Source organism: Choloepus didactylus, chromosome 6 (assembly GCF_015220235.1).
Source record: "Choloepus didactylus isolate mChoDid1 chromosome 6, mChoDid1.pri, whole genome shotgun sequence".
Taxonomy (NCBI): Eukaryota; Metazoa; Chordata; class Mammalia; order Pilosa; family Megalonychidae; genus Choloepus; species Choloepus didactylus.
The window spans coordinates 45,605,407-45,623,170 of record NC_051312.1 but is presented as its reverse complement, the minus strand read 5'-3'; the positions used below and the strand labels follow the sequence as shown (position 1 = coordinate 45,623,170).

General features: G+C 44.8%; 1 protein-coding gene across 3 annotated transcripts in view; it reads left to right on the top strand.

Moving 5' to 3' along the window:
- Window positions 1–17,461, top strand: part of NAT10 (N-acetyltransferase 10) — a 50,311-nt gene extending 32,850 nt beyond the window's left edge. For 2 of the 3 annotated variants that reach the window (XM_037838920.1, XM_037838919.1), the window contains 18 exons: window positions 516–652; window positions 2,883–3,007; window positions 3,448–3,598; window positions 3,885–3,981; window positions 4,801–4,917; window positions 5,616–5,717; window positions 5,810–5,884; window positions 6,491–6,607; window positions 7,497–7,630; window positions 7,826–7,874; window positions 10,052–10,148; window positions 10,223–10,333; window positions 11,313–11,485; window positions 11,964–12,083; window positions 12,461–12,559; window positions 13,010–13,083; window positions 14,114–14,197; window positions 16,571–16,679. In XM_037838920.1, the coding sequence (XP_037694848.1) occupies window positions 516–652; window positions 2,883–3,007; window positions 3,448–3,598; window positions 3,885–3,981; window positions 4,801–4,917; window positions 5,616–5,717; window positions 5,810–5,884; window positions 6,491–6,607; window positions 7,497–7,630; window positions 7,826–7,874; window positions 10,052–10,148; window positions 10,223–10,333; window positions 11,313–11,485; window positions 11,964–12,083; window positions 12,461–12,559; window positions 13,010–13,083; window positions 14,114–14,197; window positions 16,571–16,679 (1,971 nt within the window). Of the gene's footprint in view, window positions 1–515; window positions 653–2,882; window positions 3,008–3,447; window positions 3,599–3,884; window positions 3,982–4,800; window positions 4,918–5,615; window positions 5,718–5,809; window positions 5,885–6,490; window positions 6,608–7,496; window positions 7,631–7,825; window positions 7,875–10,051; window positions 10,149–10,222; window positions 10,334–11,312; window positions 11,486–11,963; window positions 12,084–12,460; window positions 12,560–13,009; window positions 13,084–14,113; window positions 14,198–16,570 lie in introns of all 3 variants that reach the window. The other variant, XM_037838918.1, reaches the window with a different exon arrangement.
- The last annotated feature ends 303 nt before the right edge of the window (window positions 17,462–17,764 follow it).

Below are 17,764 nucleotides of genomic sequence, written 5' to 3'. Positions count from 1 at the left end.
TATGGCTTTTTGCACTCGGTGTTTAAATTAGCAGGAATAGCAGGAAGCCCTAAAGAAATGGAGTTGTTTGTATGCATAAGAAAGAAGTATAGAAAAGTTGTCCCCACCAGTATAGGGACATTTGATGTAATCAGAGGCCAGAGAGAAAAATGAATAGAATACAAAAAAAAAAAAAAAAGAAAAAGGGAAGCGAGCCACCGTCTCTCTACAATATAAAGCCAGGCACTGGTTTTTTTCCTTAAGCAGCCATCAGACTGGCATTTCTTCCATCTTATGCTGTGTGTTTATGTGATTTGCCCAGGGTTACACAGTATGTGGTTGGACTCTATTTGAACACAGGCATCTGACTTCAAGCCCATTCCATTTTTGTATTGCCAAGGAAATGTGGAAAGGAGGAATGGGAGAAATGAGAAATGGAAAGGGGAGAGAGGAAAGAGAGTGGCCTTCATGACAAGTCACCAGTAATCACAGCCATGCCATTAGGTGACCAAGCTAATAATGTTTCTTCCCCACAGTATATACATCCTGCAGATGCAGTGAAACTGGGCCAGGCTGAACTTGTTGTGATTGATGAAGCTGCTGCCATCCCTTTACCCCTGGTGAAAAGCCTACTTGGCCCCTACCTTGTTTTCATGGCATCCACCATCAATGGGTAAGGCAGTATGGAGGGGAGCAATTCCCATTGCAGGTTCTTGTAGATTAGGTGGTATGTAATGAACATAACCCGGCCTGGGGAGATGGGTCTGAGCCTTTTTTGGGGGCTGCCTCAATTTCTCCAGGAGCTTCTGCAAACAGGAGTTGGTCTCTTAATACATTTTAACTCACTGCTGGTCTGACATTAAGTAAGCAGCATAAGACTGAAGAAATTTCTAAGTCATGTGACACATGTTTTTTAAAGTACCTGGTAGCAATACTGCTGTCTTATATCTTAGAATTATGTGAAGATAAAGTATTAATGAAACTAATTAGCATAAGGTTGTATACAGCTTATAATGGCACAAGAGAAGCTGGTTTTGTGATTTGAAATACTTAGTTCATATTTGCTAGAGAAAAATTAGAAAAAAGAGTTTAAGCAAAAAGAAAATCACTGCAATCCAACCATCTGTAGATAGCTTCTGTTAGAATATACATTTTCTCTGCATTTATTTTCATTTTTAAAAAAATGAAAACATAATTAACATTGTTTTTAATTTACTTTTTTACATTAACAATATAAAATTAAATCCAGGTTAGAAAGTTACATGTATCTTCAATATTGGAAAGGTTGCTGTAGGGAAATCATATTTTGAATAAGATATAATTCTGTATTGCAGATTTATTATTATACTGATTGCTTTACTTATGCTGAAAATATTTAAATAAAACAGATTTTTAATTTTTTTTTTTAAAGATCATAGTAAATGGAATTCCTTTGGAAGAGCTTGTTTTGTGAGGTGGGGGGAGGGGGGTCAGGGAGAAGTACTTCATAATGCCAGCCCTCTGATTATTCCATAAAGGACATATTTGAATAACAGAAAGTATTTATAAAGCCTTTAAATAATATAATAATGAGAACTACATAATCATATGGTACTTAAAGAAAAAGAAACAAGAAATCCTACTGAGCAGTCTGTACCCTGTGGTCACATGTGTTCATGACTAAAGGCAAAGAGGATATACTCAGAAATGAAGAGAGTTAGTTTAGGGATTGGATGTGATGGATGACTTTTATTTGTTTTCCCAAGTTTTGTTAGGTGTCTTACATCATCTTTTAAGTGAAGCATAGTAATGAAAAGAATTGCTTGGGTGATGGATTTTTTTTTTCTTGGTTCTCCAAATTGGTAGTGCTCTCTGTTGATTCCTTCATGCATGTTGCAGCTCCCATTAGTTGACCATTTAACTTTGTTCTTGTTTCACTGTGCTAAAGGCTTTACTTACATTCTCTTTTTAGTCCTTATTTTTTTAGTTTGTATCACAGTCTTGCAGGGTGCATAGGACAATTCCCTTTTTTTGTTTTTTTTTTTAATCACCATTTTATTGAGATATATTCACATACCACGCAGTCATACAAAACAAATTGTACTTTCGATTGTTTACAGTACCATTACATAGTTGTACATTCATCACCTAAATCAATCCCTGACACCTTCATTAGCACACACACAAAAATAATAAGAATAATAATTAGAGTGAAAAAGAGCAATTGAAGTAAAAAAGAACACTGGGTACCTTTGTCTGTTTGTTTCCTTCCCCTACTTTTCTACACATCCATCCATAAACTAGACAAAGTGGAGTTTGGTCCTTATGGCTTTCCCAATCCCATTGTCACCCCTCATAAGCTACATTTTTATACAACTGTCTTCGAGATTCATGGGTTCTGGGTTGTAGTTTGATAGTTTCAGGTATCCACCACCAGCTACCCCAATTCTTTAGAACCTAAAAAGGGTTGTCTAAAGTGTGCGTAAGAGTGCCCACCAGAGTGATCTCTCGGCTCGTTTTGGAATCTCTCTGCCACTGAAGCTTATTTCATTTCCTTTCACATCCCCCTTTTGGTCAAGAAGATGTTCTCCGTCCCACGATGCGGTGTCTACATTCCTCCCCGGGAGTCATATTCCACGTTGCCAGGGAGATTCACTCCCCTGGGGGACAATTCCCTTTTGAGAATGAGGCTAAAAGAGGTTGAGTTCTTTGTTTAAAGATGCTAAGCAGAAGAGCAGGACTTGAGCCTATGCCTGAATGGCTTTGAGCTGAGCCACTGTGCTGCCCTCCTCTGGGCACACATTGGACGTTCAGAGAGGAGCAGGACTCTGGTGTTTTGATGCAGTGAGGAAAGGGGTTCTCTGTCTTCTTCTTGAGCGGGGATTTGAGGCCTAATGCTTGATTGCATTTGTCTTTACTTCTAGCTATGAGGGCACTGGCCGATCACTGTCCCTCAAGCTAATTCAGCAGCTCCGCCAACAGAGTGCCCAGAGCCAGATCAGTACCACTGCTGAGAACAAGACCACGACAACAGCCAGACTGGCATCAGGTAGCTCTGCATATGGAAATGGGCCCTGCAGTTCACAGCAAGTCCCTGTGGACTCCCTTGCTGGAGCCCTGCCTCTCCCTAGGATGTCATGGGCAGCAGCAAACTCTCCCACCATCAGACAGAAAGGTTGAGCCCCCAAGAGGTGAAGTAGTTTTTTCCGAGGAGTAGCAGACCAGAGAGGATCCTGGTTCGGGCCTTCTGGTGGTTGACCCTTGTGTATCCCTGTCTTGGGTTGTGGTTGCGCTGACTTAGTGACATCCTTTGGGGTTGATGTCAGAATAAGTTGAACATCCACCAAAACAATTTAAAATGAACTACTTTAAATTCTTGGGCCATATTTATCTGGACATGTGACAAAGATAATGTAGAACATTTTCCCTGCTCTTTTGGACAATATGTGTTTAATAATTGTTTTTTATTGTGTGTTTTGTGGAGAACAGCTCGAACACTGCATGAGGTTTCCCTCCAGGAGTCAATCCGCTATGCCCCCGGGGACGCAGTGGAGAAGTGGCTCAACGACTTGTTGTGCTTGGATTGCCTTAGCATTACTCGGATAATATCAGGCTGCCCCTTGCCTGATGCCTGTGAACTGTATCCTCTGGGTTTCATTTGCCCTGTGGAAAGAAGAGGGGGTGATGAAAGAATGAAACAAAAGGGTTTTGTCCCATTGTTCCATAGAGTGCTGTTCTAGAGACCGGGGGAAGTTGAACCTTCTCAGTTTCCCTTTTTTCCTTCCCTGATGTTGTGTTTCTGCCCAGGACACTGGGCTTCTCTTCCAAAGCTGAGGGAAATCCACGTAACCAGGTGATCCTTAGAAGTACTGTATCCTGTTCTAGACTCTTTCTGGTTTGTTTTAGTTGCTTAACTCTAGATCCAGCTACTATGTTAATAGAGACACCCTCTTTTGCTACCACAAGGCCTCTGAAGTTTTCCTCCAACGACTCATGGCCCTCTATGTGGCTTCTCACTACAAGGTAATGGTAGTTAGGCCTTGGGTGAGCACCAGCAGTGAGCATTAGCACTTGGCAGTCCCCCTTGATTTGGCATTTCCCATCTTTTATTACCCATTGGCTTGTGTGACCATTACACCAGGACTTAAGATGCCCTGGGAAGGTCCACTGAGCTTGTGGGAGGGCTTGGGCTTGTCTGAGGCTTCTAGCTTTGCATACAGGGTGGGGAACTCTTGCATGTGGCTCCATATCTGTTAGCTGGAGAGAGTAAAAAGCTTTGTCCATTTCAAAAGAGGCATTTGTATTTCTTGCCTGTCTACTAATCTGAAAGGCTGAGAGTACAGCAGTGCCACCCAGGGATGTTGTGTGACCTGAGACAAGTTTAAAGGTTTAGAATATCTGAAACTCTTAAAAACTCAAGGACAGGTTAGATACTTTTTGAGTATCTAGGTAGCATTTTTATGAACAGCCTTTTAATGGCAGGCTGAAGAGTTGGTGTTAGAAGTATTGACAGGTTTTCCCGAAATAGCAGCCTCTTATTTGAAAAAAGTCCACTTGGCACTGTGAAATTAATAGTGCTAAATAAGTTCTCTTCTGCTTAGCAGCCTTAGCATTGGTGGTAAGGTTGCAATAGGCATTTGAGGCTAAGTCCCCTTTAAGCAATTATGAAGACCCTCAGGCTTACCAAAATTCTGGAAAGGCACTTTGCTGGGTTTTAGCTCATTACTTGGTGTCAGGTATGGCAATACCCCAGTCATCTCACAATTCTGAATGTAGCCTCTTGAGTCATCTCAAGGACAAGATAGAAGTAGTTCTCACTGACTGGTGTTTTGTGCCCCACAGAACTCTCCCAATGATCTCCAGATGCTGTCTGATGCACCTGCTCACCACCTCTTCTGCCTTCTGCCTCCCGTGCCCCCCACTCAGAATGCCCTTCCGGAAGTGCTTGCTGTCATCCAGGTACAGAGGCAGAGGCATCCTCGTGGCATCAGATTTGGGAACCACTTTTGACTTATGACTTTCCCACAAATGGAACTTTTTTGTTTATTTGTTTTCCCCATTTATTATTTATTATTTTATAAAAGCAATACATGGTGATTATGAAATTAGAAGATGCAGGTTGGAAAAAAATTTTTCTGTAACATCTGGAATCCCACTTCAAGGTATAACCACACGTGTTTATGAATTTCTGTATCATTTTTCCTTTTCATAAATATGAGATCATAGTGTTTAGTAATCTGCTTTTTTTAAAGCAGCATGTCAAATATTTATTTACATAATTTTTAAAGGCTGCATAGTATCACATATGGATGAACCAAAATTTGTGTAAGCTTTCTCTTAGTAGACACTCCAGTTATTTTGAATTTCCACTGGTCGGTACAGAGATGTACGTGCACCCTGTCTGTGCACACATGCACAGCATGCATGTAGAACCTTTTCTAATGTGATTTTTGGGCCAGGAGGATGTCTGTCTTCTGCCTTGTTAGTAACTGATCAGGGTGCCCGTGGGGCATGGTCAGGAGACATCTGTTGGAAATGGGTGAGTCAGGTTAAGCCTAAGCACTGGGGTGGAAAGAACTGACCCAGTCAGAGAAACAACAGAAGGAGTGGAATCTGGAGCTGGCCTTTCTATCTGCACTGCTCTGCTTCCGCCATAGATGTGCCTGGAGGGGGAGATTTCTCGCCAGTCCATCTTGAACAGTTTGTCTCGAGGCAAGAAGGCTTCAGGAGACCTGATTCCATGGACGGTGTCGGAACAGGTGATGTGCTTTCCTTGACATGTCTGGGTAGGTGAAAGGAGTGTTGGAGGATGTTTTTGTGTTAATAAGTTATTGACTTGTATCCCCCACAGTTCCAAGATCCAGACTTTGGTGGCCTTTCCGGTGGCAGGGTTGTTCGCATTGCTGTTCATCCGGATTATCAAGGGGTAATGTGTCCTTGTGCCTTTTGAACCTGATGTGGGTTGTTAGCTGTAGCCATGTTGCAGTCAGCTCTTTAGAGCAGGTGTATTTGGTTGTTTGAATAGGATGCCCGTCAGGAGCAAGCAAAGTTCCAGGCACTCCTCTGCTATGCAGAATTTGGCCAGGGTTGGGGGTCAGCAGGTGGACAGTCTGTTAGCTCTTCCTTTGTGAGTACAGGGGACTTGCAAACCAGATCTCCTTTCCCTAATTACCTTCTGGCTCTCGGAAATCCCCACCCAGGAGTTAGCTGTAGAACTGGCATTGGTAAAGAAACTGTCCCTCTTTTGGGCTTGCTGATCTGTAGACCAGAAAACACAGACAGCATCGCTGCCCCCGAGTGGCAGATAGGCTCTTTTGATGGACTAGACCGCGGCAGGAGCAAGGGTCACGCTACTTTTGGTCTTAAGGGTCTCTGCTTTGACGTCATGAGGGATTTCATTGGTTCTCTTTACCAAGTGCAGTTTGACAACAGAATGAAGACTTTATAGAAGCAGTAGAAGGGAGGTGAAAAGGTTTAGACAAACTCAGAGTATCTCTCTTCTCTTTGTTTACTACCTTTCGTGTTTGCTCAGATGGGCTATGGCAGCCGAGCTCTGCAGCTGCTGCAGATGTACTACGAAGGCAGATTCCCTTGTCTTGAGGAAAAAGTCCTTGAGATGTCTCAAGAAATTCACACCATAAGCAGTGAGGTAAGCATCATTTTGCAAAACTCCTGATTCCCAGTTCTTAGGAGGATGATTCTTCAGGAGCATTAGTGAGAACTGTCCAGTGATCTGGGCCCTCTGAGCAGAAGCAGATTTCCTGTCCTGTTGGAGGGAAGCTGCTTCTTTCTCTCTAGTTGAGATCCTTAGATCAGTGGTTTTTGACTTGTCCCCAGACCAATCTTCAGCAAAAACCTGTAACTTTAAAAAATGCAAATGCTTGAGTCCCACCCCAAACCTACTGCAAAGGAAACTCTGGGATGGGGCCCAGCAGTCTGTGCTTTAACAAGCTTTTCAGGAGATTCTAGTGCGTTTGTTTAAGTTTGAGAACAACTGCTGTATAGTCTCTTCCTCTTTGGTTCTAGACCCAGACTAAGGAGAGTACCATCTTTCCTTGATAAGAATGATTAACAGTAGAAACTCTAACAGTTGGGCAGCATTTCACATACTTTCATTTGATTTTGATCATCTCCCTGTTTGGGAAATAGGAAGGGGCTTATATTTAAGTTCAGGCTTAGAGGTTTGTCATTTCCAAGGTCACAGAGCTGTCAGGTGTCAGACCCTACCTTCAGAACCCCATCCATATCTCTTTGTAAATCTCTTATGTATTTCTGAACTGTGCAGCTGTTCTCCTGCATTGTAGATTGAGCAATGTGATTCCAGGCATGTGTAGATAGGTATTGGATATAATTGAGAACAATCACTTTGCTCGTGGGTGTTCTTATGTTCTAAAAACCACAGGAACAAACCAAGAAAATTCTCTTGGTTTTTCTTGTGCTTAGTCTAGAGCTGGAGTGGCAGGGGAGCTTAAGAATGTCATCACCCATCCTCTCCCTCTGCTGAGTGTGCTGCTCTTCTCTCCCTGGCATCTCCCCAGGCGGTCAGCTTGTTGGAAGAGGTCATTACTCCTCGGAAGGACCTGCCCCCTTTACTCCTCAAATTGAATGAGAGGCCAGCTGAACACCTGGATTACCTGGGTGTTTCTTATGGCTTGACCCCCAGGCTCCTGAAGTAAGTGTCTGCCTGCCCTTCTTCCCAGCCGCACACCCCCTTGGCTTCAGTGTCCTGAAAAAGAAGTCTCGTGGGCTGTGGCTGGAGCTCCCCTTCTTGTGACTCCCTGCTCTTAACTGGTCCTTGCTTATCTTTACCTGTCAGCCCCTCCCCAGAGGGTACACTTGGTAACCTACTCTTTTTGCATCTTTGCAGGTTCTGGAAACGAGCTGGATTTGTCCCTGTTTATCTGAGACAGACCCCGGTGAGTGGAGCATCTGGCAGAGGATTTAGGATTATGGCTGTGGTTGGTGACAGGTCTGTCCTTGCTCAGAGCTCTAGTGCCTCCCTCTGCTGTGCTTAGAGCAGGTCTGCTTCCTCTGCCTCTAGAGAGCTTTGTTCTGAGGGATACCAAACATCCATCCTCATAGAAAGGCATGTGGTCACGCATTTCATCGCGGCTACATAATGCGTGCCTGGTGTGGACTGGGCTTTGTCCTCGCTTATTAAATGTCAAGGATGCACATGGACTTGTTAGCCAAATTCTGGAATCCTAAACCTGAGGGCTTGCCTTGAATTTGTAAAAAAAAAAAAAAAAAAGTGGCTTTAGGAGATGAGTACAGTTGTGCAGACTAGTATTAAATACTGACATCTGAAGGAGGGATCTCAGTGTGTTTGTGTGACACTTGTGGATTTTAGACAATCAACAGTGATCATTGAGGGGAGGTGAGCATTAAATGACCTCAGTTCATTAAATGTATATATTATTTAGCAGTTGCAGTGAATCAGGCAGTGAACAAGATAAGTTAAACCATGAAGCTTATTTTCTAGTAGTGGAAATAGGCAAGAAAGTAGTAAACATATAAGGAATTTTCAAATAATGTTATGTTCCAAGAAGAAAAAAAGACCCTGAAATTACAGTATAAGGAGAAGGGATGAAGTTTCTAAGGGGGTGACTTCAAACTGAAACCTAAATGATCAGAATGGACCATATGACTGTCTTGGAAAAAAGAGCATTTCCAAGCAGAGGGAACCTAACCAATCTGACACATAAAATTAACCTTCACAGTGGTATTGAAGAGTAAAGGGGGCAGATCCTTCCGAGGAGTAATGACCTCTTCCAGCAAGCTGACGCCTGGGGAGATGCCAGGGAAAGAAGAGCAGTGCACTCAGCAGAGGGAGAGGATGGGTGATGAAATTCTTAAGCTCCCCTGCCACTCCAGGCTCTAGACTAAGCACAAGAAAAAGAATAAGTAGATGATTCTTTCACAGAGTGGACAAGCAGCAGATAAACAAGTTAGCTGGCAGGAGACTGGAGTTAAGGAGGGTTGGTTTGATGGGAGATTCTAGAGGAAGTTTGTCTGCTGCTGGGTATGATTGTGTAGAGCTAAGGAAGGGGAGGTACAGGTGAGGTGGGATGATTTCGGGAGGGCCTGCCCTAAGGAGGCGAGGGGGATGGGGCCCAGAGCCCAGGAGGAGAGCTGGCTGCCTCATTACTTCACAAGAGGGAAGCCAAAAGTATGGGGAAAAGATGTGTCAGTCGGTTGTTGGTTTGGTGTTGGGAGGATGAAGAAGTTCTCTTTTGATTGCTTCTGTTTGCTAAGTGAGAGGAGGCCTTCAGCTGAGAGAGAGGAGTGTTGAGTTCTGCTTTTGGGTATCCTAGGGTAGTTGAGTGCCCATTTGTGAGTTTAAAGGGGAACTGGTGCAGACCGTCGGGTGTTCACGTTCTTCCTGCGGGCATGGAAGTGCACATAGAAGGTTGTTTTTTTGTCGGCAAGTTTGGTGGCAGACTGCAAGGAGAAAGCAGACCAGTGAGCTTCAGTGCAGACTACACCGTTGTCCCACGGGCTTGTGCTGTGTGCTGCTCATTTGTGACCTGCTGCTGGTGTTTTGTCACATGAATGCGCTTTGGTTGCAAAGTCATTAGGTATTTTTAGTGGCTTGGGTCTTGTTACATAGTAAAAATTTAAAACCTATGGTCTCATAATCACTACTTTAGCTCCTAAAGAAGCCTGCCCTCACAAACATGGGAACTTCAGGTTTTGGCAGTTGAGTTTTTCCTGTAAGACTCTAAAAACATGTTGATTGGATTGTGTGGAGTTTAAGCTCTCTGCATTCGGAATCTACGTGACAGGAGCAGGGGGCTCACTGGGCCCTTCTGTGGGTCCAGAGCAAAACTCATGCCCTGACGTTCTGATCAGCTCTGCTGTATTTCCATGGTATCTTTTGGGATGTTGTGGGACAAAGTGACCTTTGAAAGCCCTGGTGTATAAAATGAGCCAATGCAAGCAAAGAGAATGCGAGGGCTTTGCCATGGAAGGATGCATCTCCCAGCTGGGGAGGAAGGAGAGGCCTTTCTTCTCTGTGTGCTTGCCCTTGACCAATGACCGCTCTTTCAAAAAAGGGGCTTCTTGGTGCTAATTGGGAATGTGTGTTTCCCAGAATGACCTGACTGGAGAACACTCATGTGTCATGCTAAAAACACTGACCGAAGAGAACGAGACTGACCAGGGAGCCTGGCTCTCAGCCTTCTGGAAAGGTGAGTGAATGAGGAGGGGGTGGTATGTGGTGATGGCCCGCAGACCCCTGACCCTGTGTGGTTGTACCCTGCAGATTTCCGAAGGCGATTCCTAGCCTTGCTGTCCTACCAGTTCAGCACTTTCTCTCCTCCCCTGGCTCTGAACATCATTCAGAACCGAAACATTGGGAAACCAGCCCAGCCAGGTGAGCTGGGTGGGAACTGAGGTGGAGGGCTTGGATGTGGCTTGCTTGTGTGGAAGGTGGGAGGCAGGCGTGGTGGTGTCGGAGGGCTGGACTATGAATCAAGGGACCTGGTCCTACTTCTTCCCCTGACCACTTCCTATCAGGCCCCTGCTGTGTCCCAGGCCATGCCCTGGGTGTGCTGTCACACACACAGTTTTCATCTTCACAAGTCTTTGGGGATATGATTTGAGTTCAGAACATCAAAGAAGTCTATATAGCTAGTCAGTCATGAACCTAATTTGAGTCCTGTGATCTGGGGAACTAATTCACTTAATCTCTGAGGCTCAGTTTCCTCACTTGTGAAATTGTAATAAGAATACATTGCCAGCCTTCTTTGGTCAACATGTGGAAGTGCTTTGTGTAAGTTTTGTTTGAATATTTAAAATACAAATGTGTGTAAGGAATCAGTATTAATAGCAATGTATTTTTTTTTTGCCAACTATGTGTATCTATCTATATGTATGTGTGTGTATATACATATGTGTGTATATATGTGTGTGTGTGTGTATAGATGTATGTTTCTTTCCCAATTATATTTTGATGGGAAAATCTGTTCCTTGAGCTGGGCAGAGCCTACCCAGTTGTGTTCCTCTAAACGTGGGGCATGGGGAGCCTTTCCTTTGGAATGCTGACGTGGGAACTCTGAGCATGGGCTGCATGCCATCTGCTCCCTCCTCCCCCCATGTATGGCCTGGAATTGCCTCCCCTGTTGGCAGGAGAAGGGTTGGCATGCTGTGGTCAGGGTTGCCCAGGGCAGCGTTGTATCGGTGGGTGGGCACCTTTAGATGGCCTCTGCCTGCTCTCCCGTGGCTGAGTGCCCTGTGGAGGAGCAGTGTAAGGCGCCTCCTGGGGCTGGTGTGCCTGCTCTCCCATGGGTCCCGCCAGGCTCTGCGAGGGTGGCAGGTTGACCTGACTCCACCTGGCTCTGTTGTGCATCCAGCCCTAAGCCGGGAGGAGCTGGAGGCGCTCTTCCTCCCCTATGACCTGAAGAGGCTGGAGATGTACTCACGGAACATGGTGGACTATCATCTCATCATGGACATGATCCCAGCCATCTCCCGGATGTATTTCCTGAACCAGCTGGGGGACCTGTCTCTGTCTGCTGCCCAGTCGGTAGGTTACCTGGTGCTCATGAGGAAAAGAAGCTGGTATTTGTGGAGTGATTTATGTGTTAGATGATAGGTTGGGTATTTTAATTTTTGTGCATTTAGCACCTAACAGTTCTGGCAGGTGGGTAGTGGTCTCCCTGTTTTACAGGTGAGGACATCTGGGCTCTAAGCTCAAGGAAGGTACCCAGTCATACAGTTAGTAAGTGGAGGGACTCCAGCTTGGACCCAAATTCCTTGTACCCCACCACATTGCTTTAATACTTACTCCTAGCAAAGGTTCAGGGAACACCTTTAACTTTTAATGTAGTTGTGGGCCAGGTATTTTCCAAGATAAAGATTTGGTTTGGTGATTTCAGGATACAGGGAAGATTTCAAAATAGGAAGTGCCTGTCTGTTTTTTGTATGGTTCTCAGCACCATCTTAAGCAGGGAAGGGCCCATCTCGGAGGTCATGCAGCAGGTTCTCTCCTGCCCCCTCCGCAGGCTCTTCTGCTGGGGATTGGCCTGCAGCATAAGTCTGTGGATCAGCTGGAAAAGGAGATTGAGCTGCCCTCGGGCCAGCTGATGGGCCTTTTCAATCGGATCATCCGCAAAGTTGTGAAGGTAACTGCTGCCAGAGGGCAGGGTTTTGTCTGTTTTGAATAACAAACACTCACTGTGGGACCTCGAGATGAACAAATGTTAACCGTATTTGCTTTAGATTTGCACACACTCACACCTGCCCCCGACGAAATGTGGGACTTCAACCGTATCTGTGATATTCTGTGTCCTCCCGTGAGGCAGCCACTGTTAGAAATTTGATATATATCCAGTCTGTATTTTTATTACTTTTACTATGAATATATTTACTCAAACTGCATAGAGTATTGCTCTGTTTTAAAAATGTGCACCTTTCTTTAAGATCCTAAATGACATAGCAGTGAGTGCGTGGGTTCCTACTGCTCCTTTATCTTCTGCTTCTCGGCTGTTGTCTTTTGTAGCTATTTAATGAAGTGCAGGAAAAGGCCATTGAGGAGCAGATGGTGGCAGTGAAGGATGTGGTTATGGAGCCTACGATGAAGACCCTGAGTGACGACCTGGTTCGTTCCTCCTGAAGGCCTTGGGAATCTCAGCGTTTGCCTCAGTTGGTTTTGGCCTATGAATACAGCATGTGTTCCACCTCCATCCTTTAGCAAGAGTCCTCTGCACTAGTTGAGCTTAGTAGTGTTCCCAGGACTTCACTGCACATGCCCTGTAGCTCCTTGGCCCTCTGTGTCTCTGAGCACACCAGTCCCCAGAGCGTGTGTGAATGCAGGCAAGCCAGCATCTACTGTTGTAAACATTTTGTTTGTCCTTTTTGACTTTTTACAATGCATATTTTATATACATGTGTACTTTAATAAGAGCTGCCTATAGTGGTTCTCAGAGTAAAATGAAGAGAAGGAACTATTTTATTGTCATTATTATATTCCACTCCCCTTCACCTTTTTTCTGTGTTTTAGTCCACTGCTTGATTCTGACTTACTCTTTTATGGGGTCCTTGACCCTAGGATGAAGCAGCAAAGGAATTCCAGGAGAAACATAAGAAAGAAGTAGGAAAACTGAAGAACATGGACCTGTCTCAGTAAGGCCTCTTCTGCTGCATGGGTTGTTGGAGGTGGTCATGGGGAGTGAAGGCTTTGTCTTGGCTTCTAGGGCCTTCAAAATCTGTCTGCAGCAATTTCTTCTAGTCTACATCCTGGGTTCCCCAGAAGCTGTGGTTCATGAGATTGGCTTTAGAAGCACTAACAGCTAAAAACCTCCAAGTTTACTATTTCCATAAATTGGGGGATATGGTTTCCCCAGAATTGGAAAGATCAACTCTGCCACTTTGATTTCCAAATTGTGCTCTCTAAATCCCTAGGGATCCACTCTCATGCCTTGGAGGTTTTTCAGGACAGATGTTGGTCAAATGGGCATTTTAATGGTCATTTTTCTTCTGTATTTGGCTTCTGTGTGTGAATTTGTTTGAAGGAAGGCTTCTGTTGCCTCCAAAACCCCTTGTTCTAGAACGCTCTGTACTAGGAATTCTAGTTCCGTTTGGGTGTCAACTGTAATGGTGTTGCTCCCCACTCTCTGCCATGGATTGATGTGAATTAATGGCCTCCAAGCCTCTTTCAGCTCCAGACCCACTGCAGGATCATTAATGACGTTTGCTGTTGGACGAGTGAGATGGAGGTGTCCAGGAGGTCCCTGGTCAGGGCATCGAGCTCTAGTGTCTGCCCTTGGCTTTGCAATATCAAAACCTTGATTTGTTTAAAAAAACAAAAACAAAAAACTATCAGAGGCAAGGTGGGGGGCGTGTCTCAGGGAGCATGCGGGCAAGTGCCCGGAGTGGAGGGAATGGAGGTGTCTTTGGTGGGTGATGAATGAGAGCCAGTGGAAGAAGTCAGACAGTTCTCTGCAGAACTGTCCTGTCACTGGCCCCTGCTGGCAAGCCTGGTGACTGTCACTGCTCCTGGAGCTCAGGCTGTGCCCTCTGCTGTTCCAACACCGACACAGCTTGGCCTGGCTTTCATGGCAGCACGTGTCTGATAATGTTGTTGTCTTCTTGTCTTTTTAAACAAGTCTTTTCTTCTTCTGAGCAGGCTTTGACATTTCCTCTCTTTTATTAGGTACATAATCCGTGGGGATGATGACGAGTGGAATGAAGTTTTGAACAAAGCTGGGCAGAATGCCTCAGTCGTCAGCCTGAAAAGGTGAGGGCCTAAAGTCTAACATCTGACAGGAGAAACGTTTTGGCTTCTCTGTAGTAACTCGCCCTAGGCAATAGGCTGGAGCAAAAGCTTTGAGAGAAAAGTCCTAGTTTCCTGCTTTTAGGGTGCCCTGGTCTCTCTTGTTGTGGCAAAGCGCCTCCATGTCAGTCACGGCCGTCATTTTAGCCTGGACCTCTGCATTTCTCCCATTCCCCAGTCATGCCAGGGTACAGTGCTGTTAGGGAGACGGGCTTGAGGTGACAGTCCAGGAGTTGTCACTCACTGAGCATGTACCCCAGCATTTTCCATGCAGTATCCCATTCAGCCTTCAGAATAGTGCTGTGAGGAGGCCATCTCATCTCCATCACTGCTTTCAAGGTGAAGTAACCAAAGCTCTAAGTGTTAGGTAAATGTGCCCGAGTAAAAGGCAAGTTACTAGTAAAAGGCAGAGCTGGAATCAGGACCCAGGTTGGCCCAACTCCAAAGCCCGTAGGTTGACCATACCGTCCTTCCTCTAAGCCAGCAGTTCTCAAAGTTTTCGCTCTTAGAGTTCCTTTACATTCTTAAAAATTATTGAGTACTCCAATGAGCTTTTTATGTGAGCTATGTCTACTGATATTTTACACATTAAAAATTAAAAACAGCAAATTAGAAAATACTTATTGAAAATTAACAAGACTTTTTGTTGTTTTGAAAAAAATAACTAGTTTCATTAAAATTTTAGTGGGAAGAGTGGCATTGTTTTTACATCTACAGCTTTGCAAATCTCTTTACTATCTGGCTGAGTAGAAGGCATCTGGATTCTCATACCTGATTCTGCATTCAGTCTTGTGCTACCACACATTTCAAAGCCTCTGGAAAACTGAACATTTGTGAGACAGTGAAAGTACACAACGTAAATAATGTCTTATAGTTTTGACCTCACAGACCTCCTGAGGGTGTAGGGATCTCCGGAGTCCCTGGACCACTTGGAATACCTTTACTCCAAACTTTTTGTCTGTACAGAGAAGCATTTATAGATATAAAAATGGTTCCTTGTACTGGAACCTTCATCAGAGCTTCTTTCAGGAAGAGAATGGAGCCTTCCCTGCCTGAGCTTCTGCAGATGCAGCTTCCACCGCTGGTTTAAGGGGTATCGGGAGTTCTTGGCATTGCCAAAGTTACTGACAGGGTCCCCTAAAGTTTATTTTGGAAACATTTGGAAAGAGGAAATTTTGTGACTGTAGGAACCGTATGTCCCAGAAATCTTCCATAGTCTCTGTGAGTCACTGCAGTATCTTGAAAGTTCCAACATCAGTGCTGCTCCCATGTCCCAGATGCTCTCTGAAGTGAGCAGAAGCCCATTGGGTCCTCTCACTTCCGGTTCGGAGAACACAGCAAGGGCCCACCAGGCCCATGGTGGCCGCTGCCTTCAACGTGATGGCTTTGACTGGAACAGGAGGCCCGGGGATGTGCTTGGCATGGGGATGGCCTAGTTCCGTGCAATCTAAAGTTTGACTTCTACTGCCATTCTTTTGGCTGCTGCTACCAATGGAGAGCTTCCCAAATGGAAACAGCACACGTGGTGTTTGTGTGCTTGAGGGCCCTAAGTAAATGTGAAAATTTGTACTTTTGGGGGGCAAAGACACTGATATCTTTGTAGCCTTTTTTCCTTTTTTTCTGAGAGGTTACTTCATTCATGTGGTGTTAATGGTTTCTGGACTGAACGGTTCGCTCTCTCCTTGTAGGGAGGTATTTTTTCCCAGGGCAAAAATGCCACTGGAGAGTCTTTAACCAATAAGGGAGGAAGGAGTGTGGCCACTTGGTGAGAGAATCCCATGCTACTCTAGCAACAAGGAATGCAGTGGCAGCTGCTATTTGTAACCTGAGTTACTATTCCATTGGGTTTTCTTTTACACATTTAGGAAAAATAACAGCACATTAGTAAGTATTGCAAGGTTTTCCTTGTGCTTTGTATAAGGAAGGGGCTGTCTTCAGGGTTATTGGGATAATAGGTCTGGTTTCCAGGGTACCAAGTGATGAGCATGGTGGAAAGGAATCTTCTTTGTGACACCTTAGAGGTTTTTTAAATTTATTTTTATTTTATTTTTTGAGCTCTCAGGAGAGGGGAATGTACAGGACTTTGAAGAGAGCTCAGATTTCAAGTAATAAGATACCAGTTTGTTCCTCCACAGACTAAGAGCTCAGTGAGGGCAGGCAGTGGATCTGTGCTGGATTCCCAGCCCCCAGTACATTTATTTCTGACTGAGGATTCTACATTAAGTTTCAAATGATGGAAACCTTTACTGACTTTAAGATAAAGTAAAGGAAGCTTAAAGCAAAACAATCTGAAAGATGTTTCAGATCCATGATTATTTTATTCTCTTTTTTATACAGTGACAAGAAAAGGAAGTTGGAAGCCAAACGAGAACCCAAACTTAAGAAGTTGAAGAAAAACAGAGATATGAAGAACAAAAAAGATTTGAAACTGAAGCAGAGGAAATAGTGAAGATAAATCTGGGCATCAGGTAGCAGGCTCCTAAAGGAGGTATACTGACTTTTGGAACTGTCTCTGCATGAACTGGGTGGTGGCCTGGACTGTTAAAAGCAAAAGGAGCCCCCATCAAACTGAGAAACCAGCTGTGAATTCAGTCTGTGTGCACTACTGTGTCCTTGGGTGGGCTGAGTTTGGCTTAAGGCAAAGTCACTCCCAAGTGGTCTGCTTAGGACTTGATGGGTTGGGTAAACCCCTCTGGCGCTACTAAGGATCTCTTTTTCCTCACCCCAGTCCAGGGCCCTGCTTTCCCATTAGTTCATATTTTGCTTTGGGCCCAGTTTTTCTGGCTCATTCCCACACTTGTAGAAGCTATACTGACTGTTGTCCCTTCTCAGGCCCTCTAGCACACAGCCTTCTGGTGGTGCTTGGGAGCTGCTGATAAACCACTTGGGTCTAGCCATGGACTTGTCCAAACGGACCCTAGGGCATCAGGAACTCTCATCTAACCAGGTGGCTGAGGCACCAGTGACATGCACGAGGATTTGTTGATACCATTCTGGAAATTGGCTCCAGCAGGCCTGCTGCCCTCAGTGTCACAGAAAAGCAGGAGCCCTTACTTTAGGTAGGATATGACATCTTGGTCCCCAAGATCTATTTCATCCATTTGGAAGATGCTGGGAAGGTCTCCTTTGGCAGGTATAAGGAAAAGATAGAGAATCCTTTTTTATAATTACCATCCTAGAAAGACACCTGTCTGTGGGGACTCATTAAATACACATCTATGCAAGTTGCACCTTGCCCTGTTTCTTTTGGTGGCTGCCAAGTAGAATTTGGAGGGTGCTGATTCCATGGCTGAGGGTGGATGGTGGCTTGGGCTTACCAACCAGGGACCCTATGGGAGAAGTGGCAGGGCACTGAGACTGGCACCATGGTCATCGTGAGGGGCTTGGCACGGTGGCTGGAAGCCAACTAGCTATGTTTCCTTTCCTCCCTAGCTCCTACCAGGTCCCTAGCTCCTTCCATTTGTTGGGATCAGAAGTTATCTGGGTGGTTTCACACATGCTTTGTTACAAATCCCAGGCCATGTTATTAAA